Raw genomic sequence first — 23,846 nt, forward strand, 5'->3', positions numbered from 1 at the left:
TACCAGATCAGATTAGTAAATGCTTATATTTCTTAGGACCACAGAGTTTCTTCCTACCAGGATTGTTACTTTTTATGCTGTACGTTGCAAAAACAGGAGTGATAGGTAGCAGCAACAACACTATCAAGAATTTGCAGTAAAGATTCCATTGCTGGCAAACCATAGCCTTTCCCTTACTCAATGGGCCACTGTCTACCTCCATTTCTTCAAAAATATGTCTCATTGCCAAAGTTCTCAAAGAAGCACCAAGATCTCACTTTGCTGCCAGTGAGAGGGGTTCTCCCCATACTTCACATACAGCCAAAGCCTCTATCACACCATATGTTCTCTGCCAGATAACTGTGGATCATCCACTTCTTCGTGAACTCTGCATTTGTCAAAACGGCTTGGAAAGAGATGCAGTGATAGAGGACCATAATTGGCCATCTGGCCCATCGAGTCTGCTCCACCATTTCATCTTGGCTGATCCATTTTCCCTCTCAGCCCCAATCTTCTGCCTTCTCCCTGTATCCCTTTATGCCCTGACTAATCAAGAATCTATCAACCTCTGTCTTAAATATACCCAGTGATTTGGCCTCCACAGTTACCTGTGGTAACAAGTAACACAGATTCACCACTCTCTGCCTGTTGTGATGGAAAATAACTGGTTCTTTGAGTCTCAACAGTAGAGGCCTGGACACACACAGTTTTAATAATAAGGAATTTATTTACAAGGGGAAGTCAGGTCAACACAAGCAACTACAATATTCTAACAAAAAAACATTTAGGGTTAACACATGTGGGGAAGGTCAGGTCAGCTGTACAATACACAGGAAGCGGTTTGGGGACAGGGTACAGTTACACATACATAGAACAAGGGAAAAGCACTACAACAGCTATCCCCCTTGACCTTGGATAGCTGCAGCTCCCTTACCAGGACAAACAATAGACCTTCCCAAACATAAATCAATGCACTTACCTTCAATGAGGTGGTCTGTAAGAGAGACCAAGCCAGGGACAAGTCTCACCTTTTATAGCATGGGGCTGGGTGAGATAATCCAATTAAGGTGACCAATAATTTAGGTGTGCATTGATTAGTTGGGAGGGACCAAATGTTGATTGGCATGTGGTGTGTCCTCCGACCAGCCAGGTGGCAGTGCGTCTGTCACGTGGCTGGTATCTCTGGATACACTGCCTAAGAAATTCCTCCTCTTCTCCATTCTAAAAGGACACCCCTCTATTCTGAGGCTGTGTCCTCTGGCCTTATACTCCCCCACCGTAGGAAACATCCTCTCCACGTCCAGTCTATCGAGGCCTTTGTGGTTCTTGTTAAGGTTCTTGCAGGGCAACTGCATAACAGAGGACTCTGCTCCAATGTCATTTTTCAGGGATGCAAAATCAGACAAATATTAATTGCTGCTAGAAGATCATCAGATCTGAGAGGTGCACTTTGATCTGCCTGAAATGTTTTGGTCTTCACATATTAAAAAATGACTACCAGTGAGTTTGGCATAGACACCGAAGGCTATGCTGAGCAATGGGGTTAATATGGAAGGGTGCTAACTAGTTGATTCTTTCATTGGTTGGTATATATTTATCTGTTCTGTTTCAATGCTGTATGATGCACTGATTCTATAAATGCTGCCAAGTGGTATATTCCATGTACGTGAGTACGTGCTGAGGGCTACACTGAACCTTGTTGCACCCACCAGGTGCATGATGAAATAGCAGAGCAGACTCGATGGCCCAAATGGCCTAATTCTGCTCCTGTATCTTATGGTCTTATGATCTTTATGGGGAAGTGCCGCTGGACACTTAGAACCTTTGTAACAGGCTCTCAACTGTTTAAGGAGGAAACATGAGTGATATTTCGTCATTGTATGAGAATACAATGTAGTAATGGCAAAATAAACATAGAGAAAGACCCGACCATTTGTTTTTACTGCATGTGTGTTCTTTGGAAAAACAAATTTCCTGTAATCTACATATCTCCCTGAATCTATTTAACAGTTCACATTCCAAATAACTCTGGTGAAAGGCACTTCTGATTCTTTTGAAGCAGTGAAGAAATCTTTCCCTGATACTTGTGAATCTTCTGTTTATTATGCATCTTTCCCAATGTCGTTGAATTGGAGGAAATGGAAAGAAAAAATGTTGAAAGAGTCAATCAGCTGTCACCAGAACTAAATGAATCCATATCGGTTTTAGTAGATTCACAAGGGTTTCTTTTTGTTACTGTTTATTGTATGACTTCTTAGCCCTAATGTAATTTTGTTGTGCTGGTTCCAAATGGTGTCACCTGCTGTGTGCAAATGTGGACAAAAAGGTATATTTCAAGATGTTAGAAATCTTCTGATTATGCATTCCCAATATGACCCAAAACCCTTTTTGCAACATTGCTGTGGTTAACTGCATTCTGCATCATTTAAAACTGCATCAGAGTTACACTGGCCATTTGGCCACAAGGTGCAATCAGAGATTAATAATTTCAAATGGGTATATAAGTGACAAATTAATTTTAAATACAGATAAATCCAATTTTCTCTACTTTGGTGTAAAAAAAAAAGCCACGTTTTGCTTGAATCTCAAGGGAAAAGAATGAGTAAATGAGCAAAAGCATAGAATATGGAATCATATAATGAGAACAGCACAGATTAAGTGCACAGATTAAGGTGCAATCATTCTTCCTTTCATATGATGCAGCCGGTTAAACTAGCTGGATCTTTTTCTTTTAAGTACTTATTCAATTGTCTCTTGAAAACCATAATTGGATTAGCCTCCAATATGCTATATGGCAATACATTCCATATACCAACTTCCTTTTCCATGTTTTGTCAATAACTTTAAATTCATGTCCCTTCTGATAGGAGGCTGGTAGGCGAGAGGTGGAACTAGATGAGGTGGGACAGGGTAGGAAATTATGTTTAGAGGTTTGATAGGAGTGGAGAGTTTGGAGGAAAGGGAAGCAGGGAGAGGAGAGTGCCAACAGAAAAGGCCAAAAAATTTAGACAGGTGGAACTGGATAGGGCAGGAGTAGGTGAGGGGAGAGAGGAAGCTTGGTAGGTGATAGGTGGAATCAGATAATGGAGAGATACTGGGCAAATGAAACCAAGTGAGGAAGGATGCGTGCGCTATATTGAACATCTCTTTCACATCTTCTTTCAATCAGCTTTGCTTTGTGGGGTTCCTTAGCCTTGCTGCTAATATGTCCTTCATCCATTTTATATTCCAGCAAATATTTTCTGTATCCTTTCCAAGGGCTTCACATCCTTCCTAAATTACTATAACCGTAACTGAATGCAATATTCCGTTTGTGGCTGAGCCAGTGTTTTTAAAAACTGATGATAACTTTCTCAATGTTGCAGCCTCTTCCTCTGCTTTTGAATCACAGCTTCTTTTATTCTTTGTTGACTAACTTCCCAAATTGTCCTTCTCTTGCAAAAATTATCTACATACCCAAAAGTGCTTCTGTTCAGGCATACCTTTCAAGATAATATATGTTATATTATTCTTCAATATTCTTTCCAAGATGTGTATTATAACACTAATCACAGTTGTCTGCCCAACCCAATGGCCTGAATATGTCTTTTTGAAGTCTATTTGTCTGTTCCTCACTCTTCACTGTATTTTGAGCTTTCTCCCATCTGCATTATCTTTTACATTACCAAATCTAATCTGTTAAAATATTATCAGGTAATGTTAGGTTCTAGTTCCAGTTCTCTACCTTACTGCAGTCTAAGAAACAATTGTTCACAGCAACTCTTTTCTTTCACAGTCAGTTTCTTAAGTGTAAGGCTATTGCCTGTTTTAATGCACAGGATTCAACTTTACTGACAAACTTGCTGTGCAGCATAATTTCAAACTCATTTTTGAAGTCCACATTCTTCATATTAATTGCAATACTCTCAGTTTGGGGTTGCAGATACACTATACCTTTAAGATAAATATATATAATAATAAAGCAAACACACACAAAATGCTGGAGGAACTCAGCAGACCAGGTAGCACCTTTGGAAAGGAATAAACAGTCGGTGTTTCGGGCTGAGGCCCTTATTCAGGACTGGGAAAAAGAAGTTGAGAAGTCAGCGTAAATAGGTGGGGGGAGGGGAGGAAGAAGTACAAGATGGTAGGTGATAGGTGAAACTGGAGGAGGGGGTGAAATAAAGAGCTGGGAAGTTGATTGGTGAAAAAGGTAAAGGGCTGAAGGAGGAGAATCTGATCAGATGGGGTAGAAGACCATGGAAGAAAGGGAAGAATGGGGATCACCAGAGGGGATGATGGGCAGGTAAGGAAAAAGGAGAGAGAGGGAAACAGGAATGGGGAATGCTGAAGGGGGGGCAATTACCAGAAGTTTGAGAAATCAATGTTCATGCCTTCAGATTGGATTATTATTATATAATAATAAAGTCATTTACAAAACAAAGCCATCAATGGTATTTAATTCTGGAATGAGAAATTGCAAATCATTTAAATTAAACAGCTTGTATTTATAATTTACCTTCAATGTAGCAAAATGTTCCGAGATGCATTACAAGAATTTGATGGCTGGCCATGTGAGAAAAAAATTAGGACAGGTATCCAACTGCTTGGATAGAATAAAAAAAGGTTCTCTTTATCAGATGTTGCAGTAACCTTGAAGAAGAATTTAATAAAATCCAATTGTCTGCTGAGTGAATGACATTCAGTAAGTGCTTCCATTTGTTGGATAGTTCAAAACCAGAGATGAGAGGTATTCACTGGTTCAGCCTGAGGACATGGTGTAACCAATTGTCAAACCATTCCTGTGGGATTCATGATCGAAAAGCTCGGTGCTGCTCAGAGCCCTGTGGATCAGGTTGGAGTCAGCTTAGGTGACCAAGCCACTGTTAGAAAATATGCTCCAAGTAATTGCAAGAAGTAACAAATGTCAGTGGCTTGCCACACCTAAGCCATTATAATCATGCTACCTGTTTTGACATATCCATCATTATCTGAGTGTTCAGTTGAGTATTTTGTAGTTTCTTTGATCAACAAAACTTCTCAAAGGAAAAGTGATGCTCAAATAAGCTATATCATGGAAGTTTATTCAGTTAAGAAATCAGTTTAAGTGATTTTTTTTACTGTGTTACAAAAATTCATTTTTGTTACTGTAAACCAGCAAACTCACTTTTTCAAACTCACAAACTCAAAAAAATCATTTTTTGTTAAAGTAGTCCAATAAACTCAAGAGGCCAGTTAGGATAAAGAGGCCTGTTTGATTGCAGGCAATGCATGCGACTGACAAAATGTATTGCAATTACTTGCCTAGACATGGAAAACCAACCACCACACTGCACGGTCTCTTGACTTGGAAATTTCTTCCTGTTCCTTTGTTGTCACTGGGTCTAATCTCTATGCAACAACATCATGGAAGTTCTTTAATCAGAGGATTACAATATTTAAGAAAGCACTCTTCATCACCACCACCTCAAAGGCAATTCTGGATGGCAATAACTGCCAACTTTGCAATGATGCAAGGGAAACTTGGCAGTGTCTGTAGTTTTAGTGGGTATCTCCTGATGCATCTTGAAAGTTTCCAGTCCACCCCAACTCCCCCAATGTTAAATAAATGGGGCAGGTCATATGACAGAGGTAACTACACTACATATTGCAGCATTAATCTCTATTTTCTAGGAATTTCTCAAAAGTTTAGTTCATGCATTTCTTCTGTACAAGATTGCTGGATTTTATTCAAGAACGAAATAATGAGGATGCTGTTTTAGGAAATTTGGCGGATCTAACATATGACTATGAAAATCCATTTGTCATATTAGGTTATCACATTGCTAGCCGTTCTTCCTTCATGCTCAATATGTAATTGTTTAAATCTCTTCATGATCTTGCCCTTCACATTTCTATAAACTATTCACACTGTGTCTGCTCTCACACAGAGCCATTTCTTTCTGTGCCTTTCTTGAAATCTCTACTTCCATCTAAGGGGATGGTTTAGCAAACAATATCATAAAAAGCTCATCAACTCCCACAGCTGTCTTGATAACACTTCTTCCAACCCTGCTTTCCATGATCAGTCCATTCCCTTCTCTCAATTTCTCTATCTCAGTCCTGATCATGAAACTTTACTTGTTTCCATATTCAACTGACAAACCTCCATAACACCTCACATCTTCAAGCTGAAGATAACTAAAATATCAGCATGTCCTAAGACATTTCTGATCTGCTGCCTGGTGGATTTGATTCTGAGTTCTACACATTAGAATCAACAGGAACTCTATTATTATTTTTTTCACTCTCTCTCCACTTCACAGACTCATTTCCATTTATAACCTCATCACACAACTGGACCAAATTAAACGAGAGGTAGACATATTTGGGGTGATTATAGGTCATGCTTAAGATTCTAAAGTAATTAGTAGTTCTTCATTACTCTGTTCTGGGCCTTAATGTTATCCTATCAAAATGATAATTCATTGGACAATCTATAATTCATTAGATATAAATTAGCTTTGGTTATACATTACAAAAATGATCTTTTAATTCCAACTAAATGTCTGAACAAACAAATGAGACCTCCATTTATTAAATGTGTGAAGAAGCATCTTGGATATGTTATCCATTGTCTGCATTTATTGATTTATTTATATATTTAGTGATACTGTGCGGAGTAGGCCTTTCCAGCCCTTCGAGCAGTGTCACCTCAGCAATCCCCGACAATCACGATTTAACCCTAACCGAATCACGGGGCAATTTACAAACACCAATTGACCTGCTATGCGACAGTGAGGATAGGATTACGCCGAGGTAGCAGATTAATGTGTGGCTGAAGAATTGGAGCAGGTGGCAGGGATTCAAATTTCTGGATCATCGGGACCTCTTCTGGGGCAAGTGTGACCTGTACAAGGGACTGGGACTAACATCCTTCCAGGCAGATTTGCTAGAGGTCTTGGGAGTGGTTTAAACTAATATGGCAGGGGGATGGGAACCAGTTCGATAGAGCTGAGGATGAGCCAGCAGGTTTACAAGTAGATGATGGATGTAACATGAACGTAAGGAAGGACAAGCCAATGATTGGGTACAAATGCAGACAGTGCAAAGGGTTAAATTGTACCATAGATACAAAATTCTAAAGGGCAAAGAATGCAAGAATGAAAGTGCTGTATTTAAATGCAAATAGTGTTCGGAATAAAGTGGATGAACTCATGGCACAGTTAGAGGTTGATCAGTATGACATTGTGGGCATCGCTGAATCATGGTTGAAAGAAGGTCATAGTTGAGAGCTTAATATCAAAGGATACACTTTGTATCAAAAGGACAGGCAGGAAGGCATAGGTGGCGGTGTGGTTTTGTTGGTAGGAGATGGAATTATATCTTTAGAAAGAAGTGACAGAGGGTCAGAGAATGTCGAATCTTTGTGGGTGGAGTTAAGAAACTGCAAAGGTAAAGAAAAAACATTATGGGAATCACATAAAGGCCTGGAAATAATAGCCAAGATGTGGAGTTAAGATTGCAGAGGGGGCTGGAAAAGGCATGTAATAAGGATAATGTCATAATTGTAAGAGGGAACTTCAATATGCAAGGGGATTTGGAAAATCAGGTTGGTGTTGGATTGCAAGAGAAGAAATTTGTTGAATGCCTAAAAGATGGCTTTATAGAGCAACTTGTGCTTGAGTCTGCTCAGGGAAAGGCTATCTCAGATTGGGTGTTGTGTAATAATCCAGATTTTTATTGTGGTGCTGAAGGTAAAGGAACCCTGAGGAGTCAGTGATCATAATATGATTGAATTCATACTGCAGTCTGAGAGGTAGAAGCATAAGTCACATGTATCAGTATCACAGTGGAATAAAGGGAATTACAGAGGCATGAGAGAGGAGCTTGCTCAGCTCTTATTGGAGGGGGATACTGATGGGTTGAAGGCAGAGCAGAGGTGGATGAAGTTTCTGGGAATAGCTCACAAGGCACAGGATAGATATGTCCAACCAAAGAAGAAGTTTTTAAATGGCAAGGGCAGGCAATCGTGGCTGACAAGGGAAATTAAGGACAGAATAAAAGCATATAATTTAGCAAAAGTGACTGGGAAGTTGGATGATTGGGAAGCTTTTAAAATCCAATAAAAGTCAACTAAAAAGCCATAAGAAGGGAAAAGATGAAATATGAGGGCAACCTAGCCAATAATATAAAGTAGGATACTAAAAGTTGTTTTCAGTTATATAAAGAGTAAAAGGGAGGTGAGAGTTGATATTGGACCACTGGAAGATGATGTTGGTGAGGTAGTAATGGGTGCAAAGAAATGGTGGATGAACTTAATAAATACTTTGCATCATTCTTTACTGTGGAAGACACTAGCTGTGTGCCAGAGGTTCGTGAGTGTCAGGGAGCTGGAATGGGTGTCTTCTATTGCAAAGGAAAAATTTCTAGGCAAACTGAGAGGTCTTAAGGTGGATAAGATGGACTACATCCCAGAGTTCTGAAAGAGGTTGCTGAAGAGATAGCAAATGCATTGTTTATGATCTTCTAAGAATCACTTGATTCTGGCATGGTTCCGGAGGACTGGAAAATTGCCCCACTCTTTGAGAAGGGAGGAAGGCAGAAGAAAGGAAATTATAGGCCAATTAGCCTAACCTCAGTGATTGGGGAAGTGTTGGAGTCCATTATTAAGGATGAGGTTTCAGGGTACTTGGAGACTAATGATAAAATAAGGTCAAAGTGGGCATGTGAAGGGAAACTTGCCTGACAAATCTCCTAGAGTTCTTTGAGGAAGTAACAAGCATGGTGGACAAAGGAGAGGCAGTGGATGTCATTTCATTGGATTTTCAGAAGGCATTTGATAAGGTGCCACACATGAGGCTGCTTAACAAGATAAAATCCCATGGCATGAGAGGCAAGATACCGGCATGGATAGAGGAATGGCTGACAGGCAGGAGGCAGCGAGTGGGAGTAACGGGGACCTTTGCTGGATGCCTGAAAGTTATTAGTGGTGTTCCTCAGGGGTCAGAATTAGGACCACTACCTTTCACGTTGTTTGTCAGTGATTTAGATAGTGGAATTGTTGGCTTTGTGGCAAAGTTTGCAGATGATACTAAGATAGGTGGAGGGGTAGATAGTGCTGAGGAAGCAATGCAATTCCAGCAGGACTTAGACAAGTTGGAAGAATGGGCAGATGGAATACAGTGCTGGGAAATGTATGATAATGCATTTTGGTAAAAGGAATAATAGTGCAGACTATTATCTAAATCAGGAGAAAATTCAAAAATCAGAGGTGCAAAGGGACTTAGGAGTCCTCTGCAAGACTCCTAGTAGGTTAATTTACAGGTTGAGTCTGTGGTAAAGAAGGCAAATTCAATGTTGACATTTATTTCAACAGGAATAGAACAAAAAAGCAAAGAGATAATACTGAGCCTTTATAATTGGGCCGTACTTAGACTATTGTCAACAGTTTTGGGCCCCACATCACAAAAAGAATGTGTTGTCATTGGTGAGATTCCAGAGGAGGTTCACGAGGATGATTCTGGGAACGAAGGGGTTAGCATATCAGGAGCGTTTGGCAGCTTTGGGCCTGTACTCACTGGAATTTAGCAGAGTGTGGTGGGTGGGGGGAGAGGATGGGATCTCATTGAAACCTACCAAATGTTGAAAGGACTAGATAGGGTGGATGTGGAGAGGATGTTTCCTATGGTGGGGGTGTCCAGAACTAGAGGGCACAGACTCAAAACTGAGGGGCAATCCTTTAGAACAGAGTTAAGGAATAATTTTTTATCCAGAGATTAGTGAATATGTGGAATACTCCGCCGCAGACTGCGGTGGAGGCCAAGTCCGTGGGTATATTTAAGGCAGAAGTGGATCACTTCCTGATTGGTCAGGGCATCAAATGATATGGCGAGAAGGCAGGTGTATGGGGTTGTGTGGGATCCAGGATCAGCCATGATGGAATGGTGAAGAAGACTTGATGGGTTGAATGGCCTAATTCTGCTTCTATCTTATGGTCTTACCCAGTACATCTTTGGACTGTGGGAGGAAACCTGAGCAGCTGGGGAAAACCCCATGCATTCCAGGCGGAGAACCTACAGGCTCTTTACGGAAGATGCTGGGACTGAACTCCAAGCTCCCAACGCCCTGAGCTGTAATAGCATCGCGCTAACCGCTGCACCACTGTGGCACCTGTGTTAAGCTACCTAGATTCTGTAGTGAAACCATGGTTGCAAAATTGAACCTGGCACACGTCCTACAAATTGATTGAGCTGATGTATGAAATGTGAAGTATTTTATAAAGCAGAATTGTGTAAAATTTTAGAATTTGAAGTCATCCTATAGTGCGGTGAGTTGTTGAATGATATGTATCAGTCTCCTCTCACTCAGCCACTCATTGTCATAGAACACTACAGCACAGAGATAGGCCCTTTAGCTCAAGTAGTTTGTGTAGGTTTATTTTGTATACTCCTGTTGACCTGCAGCTGGACCATGGTCCTCCATGCCCTTCCCATGCACATACTTAACCAAACTCAAACCCACATCCACTGCTTCTACTGCAGCCCATTCCACACTCTCACACCCTCCGAGTGAAGAAGTTACCCTTCATGTTCCCCTTAAAGATTTCAATTTTTACCCTTAACCCATGACCTCTAGTTCTAATCTCACACAAACTCAGTAGAAAAAGCCTGCTTGCATTTACCCTATCTCTACCTCTCATAATTTTGTATCCCTCTATCAAATCTGTCCCCATTCTCCCATGCTCTTGGGAATAAAGTCCTTTCAATTCCTGTTCAACCTTTCTTAGTTCCTCAAGACCAAGCAAAATCCTTGTGAATTTTCTCTGTACGCTTTCAATCTTACTGATATCTTACCTGTAGGTAGGTGACAGAAATGCACACAATACTCCAAATTTGGCCTCACCAATGTCTTATACAATTTCAAAGTTCAAAATAAAATTTATTATCAGAGTATATACATGGTACCACACAATTTCAACATAACAATCCAACTCCTGTACTCAGTATTTTGATTTTTGAAGGCCAGTGTGCCAAAAGATCTGTTTATGACCCTATCTAAATGTGACACCGCTTTAAAGGAATTAGGGATCTGTATTCCCAGATCCCTCTGTTCTAATGCACTCCTCAGTGCCCTACTGTTCTTTGTATAGTTCCTATCTTGGTTTGTCCTCCCAAAGTGCAACACTTTACACTTGCCTGCATTAAATTCCATTTGCCATTTTTTGGCCCATTTTTCCAGCTGGTCCAGATCCTGCTGCGAGCTTTGATAGCCTTCCTCGCTGTCCGTCATGCCCCCAATTACTGAGCTGCTCATTCTACAAACCCGGTTTGTAGACATAACGGATCTACAAGCTGCAAAACCCAAGGGACAGATTTTATTTAGTTGAGTGATATACTGTATATTGCTCTCAATAACTGATAGGGATGACTGGAAGATATATACTGATTTGCCAGAATTAACTCACTTTGGCCTAACCATTGGGGGAGCTAACCATTTAGCCAATAGGGATATAAAATATCTCTATTTTCACTTTTAATGGTACTGTCACTCAGGAAGCTATGTGATCAGTGAAGTCTTGCATTTTTCAAAATCAGTGTTTATGTCAAATCGTTTACTGCATGGTAAAGTGAAGGCATGATTTATAACAAGGGGATAACGACCAGAGAATGAAATTTTCTCAATGGAAAGGAAAAATCTTGGGGACATCCCCAAAATATTCCACTTGCCATGTGCAGTCAAAGCATCTGATTATTCATATCTTGATGCAACTGGTAAGAATGTGTAGATAGGAACCTTGGAAAATGGAATATACCAAAATGGTGGGCAGAAGCAAGGAGTTTAAATTCTGCTTTCAGTTGTAGTTAACATTTTGCTATAGAACTTGTTTAGTTCTTACTTCAAAATCTTTATTTGTTCTTGGGAACCATAATGCTAGCCTTGTTCAGCATTAAAGAGGTTTTAAATGAATAATAAGCAGCAGAGGACAGGAAAATTTAGGAAATAACAGTAAACAAGTGGATGAGGCTTTGGGTTATTGGAAAGTTAACAACATTGTGATTTAATGTTTAGGATCAGGCAAAGAGACAGAACAAAGACAGTTAAGAACACCACGTCGACGAATGCAGCAGCCCAAAATGCTGAACAGCCCTGAGGACAGCCTGTATTATAACCAGTTAAATGTGAGTTCAAAGTAGCAATAAAGCTCTTTTGCTGACTTTGGGTCCAGATGATAATACCATTATAAATACCTGCCCCAACCTCTCCAGCCCCACCCCCATGCTCTTCTTCTGTCTGTCTTCGTGAACATGTGCTTATGCTCTTTATCTGTTGCTTTCATGTCAGGATGTCTGCCGTCACGGTGAATAATTGATGTGGTTTATCAAAGCCAAGCAAGATGCATGCTTCATCAGGCTCACTTGAGCTCTTTGATCAAAAAAATTATGCTGTGACTTCTGATATTATCAGCATCTGCTTGCATTCAACACAAAATCACTTTGAATTAAAAATTAACGACTTGCTGCTTTGCTGTTGACTGTGTGTTCTTTGCCCTCTCCACAGGGAATCCTAGAATACCAAGGGAGCAAAAGAAGGCCAAGAAAACTTGGGTAAACAGATACTCTTTTAGTTCTTTCCAACTGTAAATAGAGAAGACTATTGTTTAATAGATTTCTGAAATTTTATTCTTTTTATAAATTAAATTAAATTATACAGAAAATAAATCTTTATTTTATGACTGACATTTTTAATGATAATTCTGCACGTGCTGATAGGTCACTTGTGACTATATCTTTTCCCTTCCTTATCACAGCCAAATCAAAGTGCTGGACATTGAGGATGAGTATTACAAATCACTATCAGCTGTTGAACCTGTCCCTGAGGAAAATGATTCATTAAACTCTCCTCTTCCTATTCCAAGAGGTTCAGGATTTACTCATAGCTAAAAGAAGACACTATAGGTAATCTAAGGAGCTCATATTTCTTATTTAGGACTTAGAAACTAATTTTCCCATTGGCAAGTTTTATATATTATTATTGAATAAGCAGTTGCAGTCAAAAAGGACGGGAATGGTTCACTAATCATTGTTGTTTTTTGTATAAGGGTAGAAAAACCTATAAACCTGAAATTACTTCTGTAGATCACACTGTCAATGATTTCTTTTTAATCAATCTATGTGCCTCTTGCTGTTTCATTCAAGTCCATCTCCAGTGGGGTTTTAATTCTAATTGCAAGTTTGAAAATACACCCAGTATCGATCTGCACAATTTCAGTCAATTCCATCGTTAATCTATTAACAATTGAGCACTGGGGGATCTACATCTGTGTCATGTTTTGCATTAAAATTATTCTTTGAAAAAGTTACTTTCTTCATGAAATATATAAAAGTATCAGAAAAATATACAAACCAATAGATGTGTATAAGTTAGAAACTATTTCTAATTACATTTGGTGAATTGTTGGCTGCATGATGCAGAAAGTCTGCATTTGTGTCTAAGCTTTCTGTATTGTAAATAACTATTGGTAGAGGTAATAATAGCTTTATTTAGAATGGCAATTGAATTTAGAAGTAATAAATCCAACAATGCACACCTGTCATTCGAAGAAATGTCCCCAAGTAGCGCAGCGTGAGCTCAGGGATCAGCGTGGAGACCTCTTATGTTTGTGGTGTTAGCATGCAGAGTAACAAATGGGCTGTCCAGGTGTCCTTTGATGCCTCCAGGTCATGATATGTGCCTGCTACAGCCGAGGTATAACTGGAAATAATTCAACTAATATACATCCTTCTTCAGAGCAGAAAATTTTTCTTCTATGTCCACATTTCTACTGCATTCTAATGCACCTTAACTGGTGCATTATTTATACATACTCTGTACAATTCTGAAACTCCATAAATAAAAAATGTTCAGCTAATCTATAGATCTGGTTGCTTTATTGGTTTATTTGAGCTCATCAAGGTGAGATATTTCATGGTTTGGGAATAGAGAATGCTTGTTTTGTGTCTTGTCAGCATTAATCAGATCACGATATAGTGGAGGAGTCTAAGACCAGAGGGCACAGTCTCAGAATAAAAGGACGCCCCTTTAGAACAGAATGAGCCAGACAGAGAGTGGTGAATCTGTGGAATTCATTGCCACAGACGCTGTGGGCACTAAGTCATTGAGTATATTTAAAGCAAAGTTTGAAAGGTTCTTGATTCATAAGGGTGTCAAAGGTCACAGGGAGAAGGCAGGAGAATGATTTTGAGGAGGATAAAAAAATTAGACATGATGGAATAGCGGAGCAGAATTGATAGGCCAAATGGCCTAATTCTGCTCCTAGCTCTTAAGATCAGTTTAGAGATAATAATTGTATTATGCGGAGCCTTCACAAATTCTCATTTCCCAGCCGAGATATTAAGCCAAAAGCCTATTGGCCTGTTTAGATGGATGTTGGCAAAATACATAGGAGTTTTTCCAAGGAATAACAATATATTTTCCGGGTAAAGTTGGCAACCATTATTCTGAACCCACACTACAAACCAGACCTACCAGCCATTAATCTTATTATTGTTTACGAAATGTGTGTAAAACTCAGCTGAGGCGATTGTTGACACAACAGGCATACTCTGAAAACAACCAACTGCCTGAGAAAAAAATGTACTTTGAAAGACATGATAATGCTAAATAAATGTAAGAGCATTCTGTCATTCTTTAGTATCACCAGACACTCAAAGTTCAGTCTTGACATATCTGCCTGAAAACCAAATGTGAAACAGCAGGGCTTTCTAAGACCTGTGGCCAGGAAGTCCACCACATGTCTTTTTGGTTGTTCTTAACAAGTGCCAGCAATTTTACATTTGGTTTGCAGAAGCTTGCTTAAAGTGTTTCACTTCTAGAAACCAACAGCAGAAAAAGGGATTTGTATAGTACACAAATATCTGTCCCAGCAACCAATATTTAATTGCAAACACGAGGAAATCTGCAGATGCTGGAAGTTCAAGCAACACACACACAATGCTGGTGGAACGCAGCAGGCCAGGCAGCCTCTATAGGAAGAAGCACAGTCGACTATCTATGCTGCGTTCCACCAGCATTGTGTGTGTGTGTTGCTGTAATATTTAATTGAGAAATCTTCTGTATACAGTTTGAAATTGGTTTCAATCACTTTTCTGCTCCAATGTAATGATGTCACAGACATTAGTACGCACAAAATTAAATGGTGAATTCCTATTAATGGATACATTTGTTTCTTCTTTCAGCATAGAATATGGCACAGCCCAAATTTGTTCTTTCTGCTGTTTTGTGCATTTATATTGCAAACTATGTTTAGTTAAAAAGTAAATAACTTCGAAGAAGCTTGTAGTTTGGTAAATACAACATCATTATTTCAAAATTGAAAGAAAATGCAAATGAAAATTTGTATACATGTTCAATTTCATGCGGCGTATTATGGGAAAAGAAATGCAATTAAGCTTATTCCATTTTACCCAGCATAAGAAAATAGTAAGTTTCATCTTGACCAGCTGGACAACTAATGGATCAGACTTTTCCCAGGTTTCTGAGGGATCTTTTCCTCTAACTTTCCCAGTTCCCCATTGGTTTTGTATGTTTGTGAAATGCAACAGCTGTGCATGGGAATCTGATGAAAGGGTATTATATGGATATGTGTGCCACCAGTCATTCAGTTGTGCATGCATTGAAGCTCAGTTATTTCTGTTAGAATATCCTGAAGACTGATATCAGTTTTAAGCACCATCTCAGTGGTTTTTTAAAATATTTTAAGTGTTCTTAATCTATACAAGCAAAAAACATCCCCTCTGCTTTTATTTCCCATAACTGCCTCAAAAGTTTATTTCCATTCTAATAGGTGGACTTTATGCCAGTAATATGGATATCTAGTGGCTGACTAATGTGGTTAGTGAGATATTGTGCCCATTCTGAGACCTAGTCCCACTTGTTTCAGATAATGTCTTGCAACTAAATTTTGGACAACCAGAGATAACTCATTTGTTCTGTGCTTGTGGTGAACTACATATACCTGTCTGGACACGCCCCTCTACTGACTGCTCCTGTGGCTCCTCCCACAAACCCCGGTATAAAGGCGATTGGAGGCACTGCTCCTCCCTCAGTCTCCAGGATGTTGTGTGGTGGTCTCTTGCTGCTAATCGTGGTCTCTTGCAGCTAATAAAAGCCTATCGTTCGCCTCCCGTCTCCGAGAGTTATTGATGGTGCATCAGTGCTCCCACTGTGACAGACAGCAAAATCTCAAAATCTATTTTTTTCTGTGAAGCTTCCTTCCCTATTCTTTTCAGATTCTTCCTCCTTAAAATGCTTTCTCTCTTTGCTTCAACTCTTCAATGTGTGGTTAGAATTTTCAGTGTTTGCATGGTGATCATACAATGTATATGTTACTGTCCTATTCATTTAACACCTTTTAGTGTTTTCTTTCCTGTTACATACTAATGTCTTTCTTAAGTTGTGTTTTTACCTTTGGTTTCTGATTTGATCTCTTTCCCTTTTATCTGCCTCTGTGTTCACTTCTGAATAATCTTCTATTAAAGTTCATGCAGTTATGGAATAATTGCTGCACTACAAAGTAAAATAATGTACATAAAGTTTTCTTGTGATGTGATAAAGCAGTAAGTAAATCTTTCTTAATGGTTACTGTTAGCATTATATTTCCTTCCAGTTACTTAGAAGTCAGGTAGATCAAAATTTACGGAAACAGAGAGTGGGAATGCTAATAATAACTGCATCTCATGTGAGGAAGGTTTCAGATAGGGCAGAACAGATGACTGAAGAAATATGAAATAGAATTAAAATAATTTTTAACAATTGGGAACTGGTATCAAAATATAATGGAAGTGGAAAAAATATTTTAACCATTATGTATCTGTTCTCATATTCCTTTACCTTTGCAGCTATTGATATAGTCAATCTATTCTCCTCCAAAATTTCTCTTCAGTTGAGAATTTTCTGTGGAATCAGATCATAATTATGTATATATATATAGTTAAATTAATAAGGAGTGCAAAATCAGAAATATAAGAAAGTAGTGAGGTCATGTTCCTGAATTCAATGTGCATTCAGAAACCGGATGGCAGAGAGGAAGAAGCTGTTCCTGAATCACTGAGTGTGCCTTCAGGTTTCGGTACCTCCTACCTGATGGTAGCAATGAGAACAAAGCATGACCTGGGTGTTGAGGGTCCTCAATGATGGACGCCACAGTTTTGAGGCATCGCTCCTTGAAGATGTCCTGGATGCTATGGAGTCTAATGCCCATGATTTCGATCCTGTGCAGCAGCCCCCCATACCAGACGGTGATGCAGCCAGGTAGAATGCTCTCCACAGTGAATCTGTAGAAATTTGTGTCTTCTCTCAGTTCTGTTTTTAGTTCTTCCAGCTACCAATGAAGTTACCTTCCATGCACACACTGGTAAAATCCAACTCTACTTTTCCTCCTTCGTCTCTCAATCCCTTCACTAGCTCAATTCAGTCAGATTTGTTTTACATCAATGTCCAAACCTATGTCCATTGGCCCTGTGCTCCCACTGTTTTGGATCAGGTTTTTTACAATATTGTTTCTATTACTACAACCACTTTTTTAATATGATGGCCACTGCCACTGATATGTCTTTTCATGTATTTGCTCCCGCTAGTTTCAAATATTCCAGTTTCCCAATTTCTACTAACTAGAAAGTCCGACTATCAAGAATAATGTTCCATTAGCTTATTACACATTACTTTAATCTCACCTCACATTACCTTAATGACATCGATCATCCCGTGCTCCCTGACTTGACACTGACCCTTAAACAACTCAAACCTAATATTCTTATCTTCACATTTAAATATCTGTAACGTGTTTAATCTATAATCCTATCCAATTTTCCTCTTCCTTGCTTTGTAAATATTCTCTCCTGAATATTGCTGCAAAGATATTACTTTGTGGAATCCCCTCTTTAAATCTCTTTGCCCTCCTACCTCTCTTTCATTTTCTTCTCTCCTTTGGTCAATGTGAATATATGAACATATCATTGACATGAGCCTATTAGGAATATCTCGAGCCATCAGTATTACATCCTTACAAACATATGACTTCCATTTATAGATGCTTAGATTATCAATAACCTATATAATTAATGAATGTGACATGCTTTATAAATCCATGTTCATCTATCAATTGTTTATTTACTTCTGATTGACAAATTAATTGTAAGATATAGTATAGCACTTTATATTACAGATAACTCATCTTCAGGTCCCCAAAGAATTGACAGTTTTTTTTTCATAAGCTGCTCATTTTTAATTTTCATCTCTTTTGCTAATATTTTTTGCTCTTTGTGCATTGAAGTCTGCCTCGTGGCGAACATTCATTTGATAGCACGGGTGAAAATAAAGACTACAACTTCATCTTTGTTTGCTTAGGATAAGCTAGCACTTTGGTTATGGCCACCCACAGTCCTCCCCTCCTGATAATCAGTAAGGCATTATCCATTTAATGCTTGAGATCAAGGATGAACTTTTACCCTATATTGCACACTATCAAGAAAGCACACAGAAGTTTCAGTACTGTGTAAGAAACCAGACACTGGTCAGTTGAAATTTCATGTTTTGATATTTCAAACGTTTTTATCTTTTTATATTTCAAAAGCATGCTTTTGAAAATAACATCTAAAAATTCAATGTAATTAAAACTGAAACTACAGATCTTTAGTTACCGCTTATAGATTTCTGAGCTGAGTCAGTTTAATTAGCTTACCTTTTTATTTGTTTCAGTGATAACTATTATAGGTTCACTATTCACAGTTCTTTATTATCTATTACGTGAATGAATGTATCAGTTTTGGAGTGCTGATGTGCCTCAGTAAGTTCTGATAAGCAGATCAGCAGAGCCTTAGTGAGCCAGTTATTGGGAACACCTGGGGCCAAGCTTGTCAGAAAAATGACTTCCTGCCTGTGTGGCCTGGTAACCATATGAACAAAGGAAAGCAACAAATAGGTCTATCAGTCTGCTGTTTTATATTTCTTACACTTTGTGGCAAATTTAGTTTCTGACTAATGTGGACCTCATGCACTATTTTGACAGCATGATCTGTTTTACTCAGGCAGTTGTACTATTCTGATCGGAAACAATCTGTTCAGTGCATATCTTTCACAGTGTAAGTAAAAGTATCACTTCTTTTAATAAGGACTTTTTACAAGCTTTGTCCCTTTAAAACTATGAAAATGCATAATAACATAAAAACTGGAATCGCAGAAATAACAAATATGTTAAATTACAGTTGTTTGAAGATATATGAAAAAATGTGTTCTTTAAAAGACAGTTCAAAAAAGATTTAGGGTTAAAAGAGAAGAAGAAAGAAGAAAGAGAACAGAATTAAAAACATCAAAGAATTCATAATGACACGAAATGCCATTAGGATGTTGTATCTTTTGTTTCAGCTTCCTCACACCTGCATTTTGTTGCATCCTAATCCTCTTTTCACACATTTGAATTGCCTTCATTTGCATCGGCACATAGTAATGAAAGGAATAAAGCTCAGGAACTTACAATTTTTGCAAATACTTATTATTTTGTGCATCATTCAGATATGATGAATGCACTCAGGAACATCTCTGAATGCACTATGCAGTAAATCCATTACTTTACCTAAACAAATGTTTCAAATATCTGTATTTTCCCTATTTTTAATTGACTGTTTGAAAAGGAAGACTGTTTTGGCAGAGGTGAAGAGAGTAATGGAAATTGAGAGGAGCAAGTCTATGGCAGCTGAGTCAGTGGCAGGAGCTGTAGGAGTGTCTGAATAAATCAGAGCGTGAAATTTAGATTAGCCCACTGCAGGCTATCAGTGGAAGGGGGTAAAGAAAGAGTTGGCTTGGCTAAAGGTGTAACCTGTCTCTTTTGGCCCTTGAAATCTTTAAGCAGATGGCGTGACCAGCTGCCTCTTTCAGCCATTTAACTCTAAGTTGGTAAGAGTTTGAAAAGACCGTGTACTGAATTTTAGTGTTTTCCTTTCAAATGCAATGAATTTTGTTACTTTGGCAAAAACTGATAAATTGAAAACATTTCAAATAGATACAATTAAATAAATGAATGTGTATAAAATATGCTTTCTGTTCAAGAATAGCGATGAATTTCAGACCATCGTCATTGATCAGTGTAAAACTTGTTAGCACACATTTCATACTGTATATCTGCAGTATGTATCGATAATATTTTGCTTTTGACCTCAACGGGTTATACTATACAATGTAATGATGGTCTGAGAAATTGTATTATAATTGTCTTGAATAACTTACCAGGGATATGTTCAGCTAGGTGTGGGACAGGACATTGGATACCTTGTCAGTTTGGACCAGGAGAAGATCTTTGACAGATTATCACACGACGAAGTACTCTATTGTACACAGACAAGAGTAACACAATGTTAGTGCGTGAATGGGGGGTGGAATTTAGATATATTGAAACTAAGCAAAACTGCCCTTTCTCCGTTTTCTTGTTTGTGTGCTGTATTGAGTCTTTTGCCAAGGCTATCAGGAAGGGAGTGGGAAGAAGAGAGGTGATGATTTCAGGCAGCAGAGGCTTTCAGAACAAGGTCTTGTACATGGATGTTGCTGAGATTTCTATTCCGATTCATTGTCAGTTTACAGATTTATGAGCTTTGTGATGATTACAAACTCATCTCTGGCAAAAGCAAGGACATACTCTTTAACAATTGGTCTTATAGTCCTTTGTCCTTTTCACTTTTAAATCTGATTATATTAAGGTGCTGGAACATGGTTCAGACAAGCCTGATATGGACTGAGAACTTGGTGGAGCATAAAGCTAAGGTGAAACAGGAACTGAAACAAGGAAGCTTTGGTCTCCCTCAGTCATGGACAAAAAAATCCTAGTGTACAATTTATAAGTAGGAGAGATTTCCTCACTTGCAGACCCGAGTCAGTTCGGATTGGGAACAACATCTCTTCTATGGTCTCCATTAGCACATGTGCACCACAGGCTCTATTTACTTTACACTTAGACTGTGTGGCAAAGCACAGCTCCAAAGCCATATTCAAGTTTGCTGATGACATCACTGTCACAGGCCGAATGAAAGGTGGTGATGAATCAGCTCATTTAAGGGAGATTGAAAATCTGGCTAAATGGTGCCATAACAAGAACCCCTTTACAGGCGTCCCCTGTTTTACAAAAGTTCACTTTGCACCACTTTGTTTTTACGAAAGACCGACATCAGTACCTGTTTTTGCTAACTGAAAGAAATCCGAAGAGGATTTTCACTCTTATGAGAAAAGGCGCCCGCTTTAAACTTGTGTTTACCTTGAGAAAAACTACCATGACCGTGAAGCCTTGTGCGGGCAGGTGTGTGCGCATGCGTGTATGTGCCCATTTTCAATTCTTCCCAATTCTGGTGAGTGAAACTACACTGTACATACATTATATCTACTTTATATAGGCTGTGTATTTATCATATCATTCCTGTTTTTACTATATGTTAGTGTTATTTTAGGTTTTATGTGTTATTTGGTATGATTTGGTAGGTTATTTTTGGGTCTAGGAACGCTCAAAAATTTTTCCCAGATAAATTAATGGTAATTGCTTCTTCGCTTTACGTCATTTTGGCTTACGAACGGTTTCATAGGAACGCTCTACTTTCGGATAGCAGGGAAACCTGTATGTCAATAAGACCAGGGAGTTGATGTTGATTTCAGGAGGAAGAAACCAGAGATCCATGAGCCAGTCCTCATCAGAGGATCAGAAGTGGAGAGGGTAGGCAACTTTAAATACCTCAGTGTTATTATTTAGGAGGATCTATCCTGGGCTCAGCATGTAAGTGTAATTACAAAGAGAACATGGCAGTGCCTTTACTTTCTTAGGAGTTTGCGAAGAATCGCCTGGACATCTAAAACTTTGACCAACTTCTAGGGATGTATAGTGGAGAGCAGATTGACTGACCACATCACAACCTGGTATGGAAACACCAATGGCCTTGAATGGAAAGCGGCCAGTGAGTGAGTGGGCCGGTGAAGGAATGGAAATTTGAGGCTTTGACTCAAGAGATTCTGGCAGTTTTGGCAGTTGGACTGTGCAATCAAGTCAATCAAGATTTGACTAGCTCAGCAGAAAGCCGTTGATTAGTCAATCAAGATTTGAACAGTTCAGACTGAGCAGAAAGCAACTGATTGGGCAATCGAGGTCAGGTGACCAAGCAGTTTGAAAAGCTCAAACGAATAAATAGAGGGTTACCTCAACAGAGCAGTGAGTGAGTGAGTGCGAACCAACCAATGAAGGAGTGGAGATTTGAGGCTTTGACGAGAAGAGGCTGAGGATGAGCTTCACTCCAAGTGCGGTAAGGCCGGGTAAGTTCCTTTCAAAGGAGAAAGTTTCAAAAGTTGAGGCAAGTATTGGGTAGGTCAAGGCAGCTGAGATCGGCCCTGTGGTTTGTTCATCCTGCAGCATGTGGGAAATCAGGGATACTTCCAGTGTCCCTGACAACTACGTGTGCAGGAAGTGTGTCCAACTGCAGCTTCTGGCAGACCGCATTGAGCGTCTGGAGCTGCGATTGGATTCATACTGGAGCATCCGTGATGCTGAGAAAGTCGTGAATAGCACATTCAGTGAGTTGGCCACACTGCAGATAAAGGCTACACAGGCAGAAAGGGAAGGGGTGGCCACTAGACAGTGTAGCAGTAGGCAGGTAGTGCAGGAGTCCCCTGGGGTCTCCCTCCTAAACAGATGTACTGTTTTGGATACTGTTGGGGAGATGTCTCATCAGGGGAAGGCAGTAGCAGCCGAGTTCATTGCACCATGGGTGGCTCTGCGGCACAGGAGGGAAGGAAAAGGAGTGGGAGAGCTATAGCGATAGGGGATTCGATTGTAAGGGGAATAGATAGGCGTTTCTGCGGCCGCAAACAAGACTCCAGGATGGTATGTTGTCTCCCTGGTGCAAGGGTCAAGGATGTCTCTGAGTGGCTGCAGGACATTCTGGAATGGGAGGGTGAACAGCCAGTGGTCGTGGTGCACATAGGTACCAATGATATGGGTAAAAAACAGGATGAGGTCCTACAAGGTGAATTTAGGGAGTTAGGAGATAAACTAAAAAGTAGGACCACAAAGGTAATAATCTCTGGATTACTACTAGTGCCATGTGCTAGTCAGAGTAGAAATAGGAGGATATTTCAGTTGAATACGTGGCTTGAAAAATGGTGCAAGGGGGAGAGATTCAAATTTCTGGGGCATTGGAACCAGTTCTGGGGGAGGTGGCACCGGTATAAACAGGAGGGTCTGCACCTGGGCTGGATAGTATAAAGTCCAAAGAAGAAACATATAAATTAGCAAAAAAAAGTGGCACACCTGAGGACTGGGAGAAATTCAGAGACCAGCAGAGGAGGACAAAGGGCTTAATTAGGAAAGGGAAAAAAGATTATGAGAGAAAGCTGGCAGGGAACATAAAAACTGACTGTAAAAGCTTTTATAGATACATGAAAAGAAAAAGATTGGTCAAGACAAATGTAGGTCCTTTACAGTCAGAAACAGATGAATTGATCATAGGGAACAAAGACATGGCAGACCAATTGAATAACTACTTTGGTTCTTTCTTCACTAAGGAGGACATAAATAATCTTCCGGAAATAGTAAGGGACCGAGGGTCTAGTGAAATGGAGGAACTGAGGGAAATACATGTTAGTAGGGAAGTGGTGTTGGGTAAATTGAAGGGATTAAAGGCAGATAAATCCCCAGGGCCAGATGATCTGCATCCCAGAGTGCTTAAGGAAGTAGCCCAAGAAATAGTGGATGCAATAGTGATAATTTTTCAAAACTCCTTAGATTCTGGATTAGTTCCTGAGGATTGGAGGGTGGCTAATGTAACCCCACTTTTTTAAAAAAAGGAGGGAGAGAGAATCCGGGGAATTATAGTCTGACATCG

General features: G+C 39.5%; 1 protein-coding gene across 2 annotated transcripts in view; it reads left to right on the forward strand.

Annotated features, from left to right (window-relative positions):
* Positions 1-23,846, forward strand: part of myo3b (myosin IIIB) — a 464,201-nt gene that overhangs the window by 403,909 nt on the left and 36,446 nt on the right. The window contains exons 28-30 of one of the 2 annotated variants that reach the window (XM_073047271.1): positions 12,010-12,119; positions 12,499-12,545; positions 12,749-12,896. In XM_073047271.1, the coding sequence (XP_072903372.1) occupies positions 12,010-12,119; positions 12,499-12,545; positions 12,749-12,881 (290 nt within the window). In that variant the 3' untranslated portion in view covers positions 12,882-12,896. The remainder of the gene's footprint in view (positions 1-12,009; positions 12,120-12,498; positions 12,546-12,748; positions 12,897-23,846) is intronic. The other variant, XM_073047270.1, reaches the window with a different exon arrangement.

Source organism: Hemitrygon akajei, chromosome 5 (genome assembly GCF_048418815.1).
Source record: "Hemitrygon akajei chromosome 5, sHemAka1.3, whole genome shotgun sequence".
Classification (NCBI taxonomy): Eukaryota; Metazoa; Chordata; class Chondrichthyes; order Myliobatiformes; family Dasyatidae; genus Hemitrygon; species Hemitrygon akajei.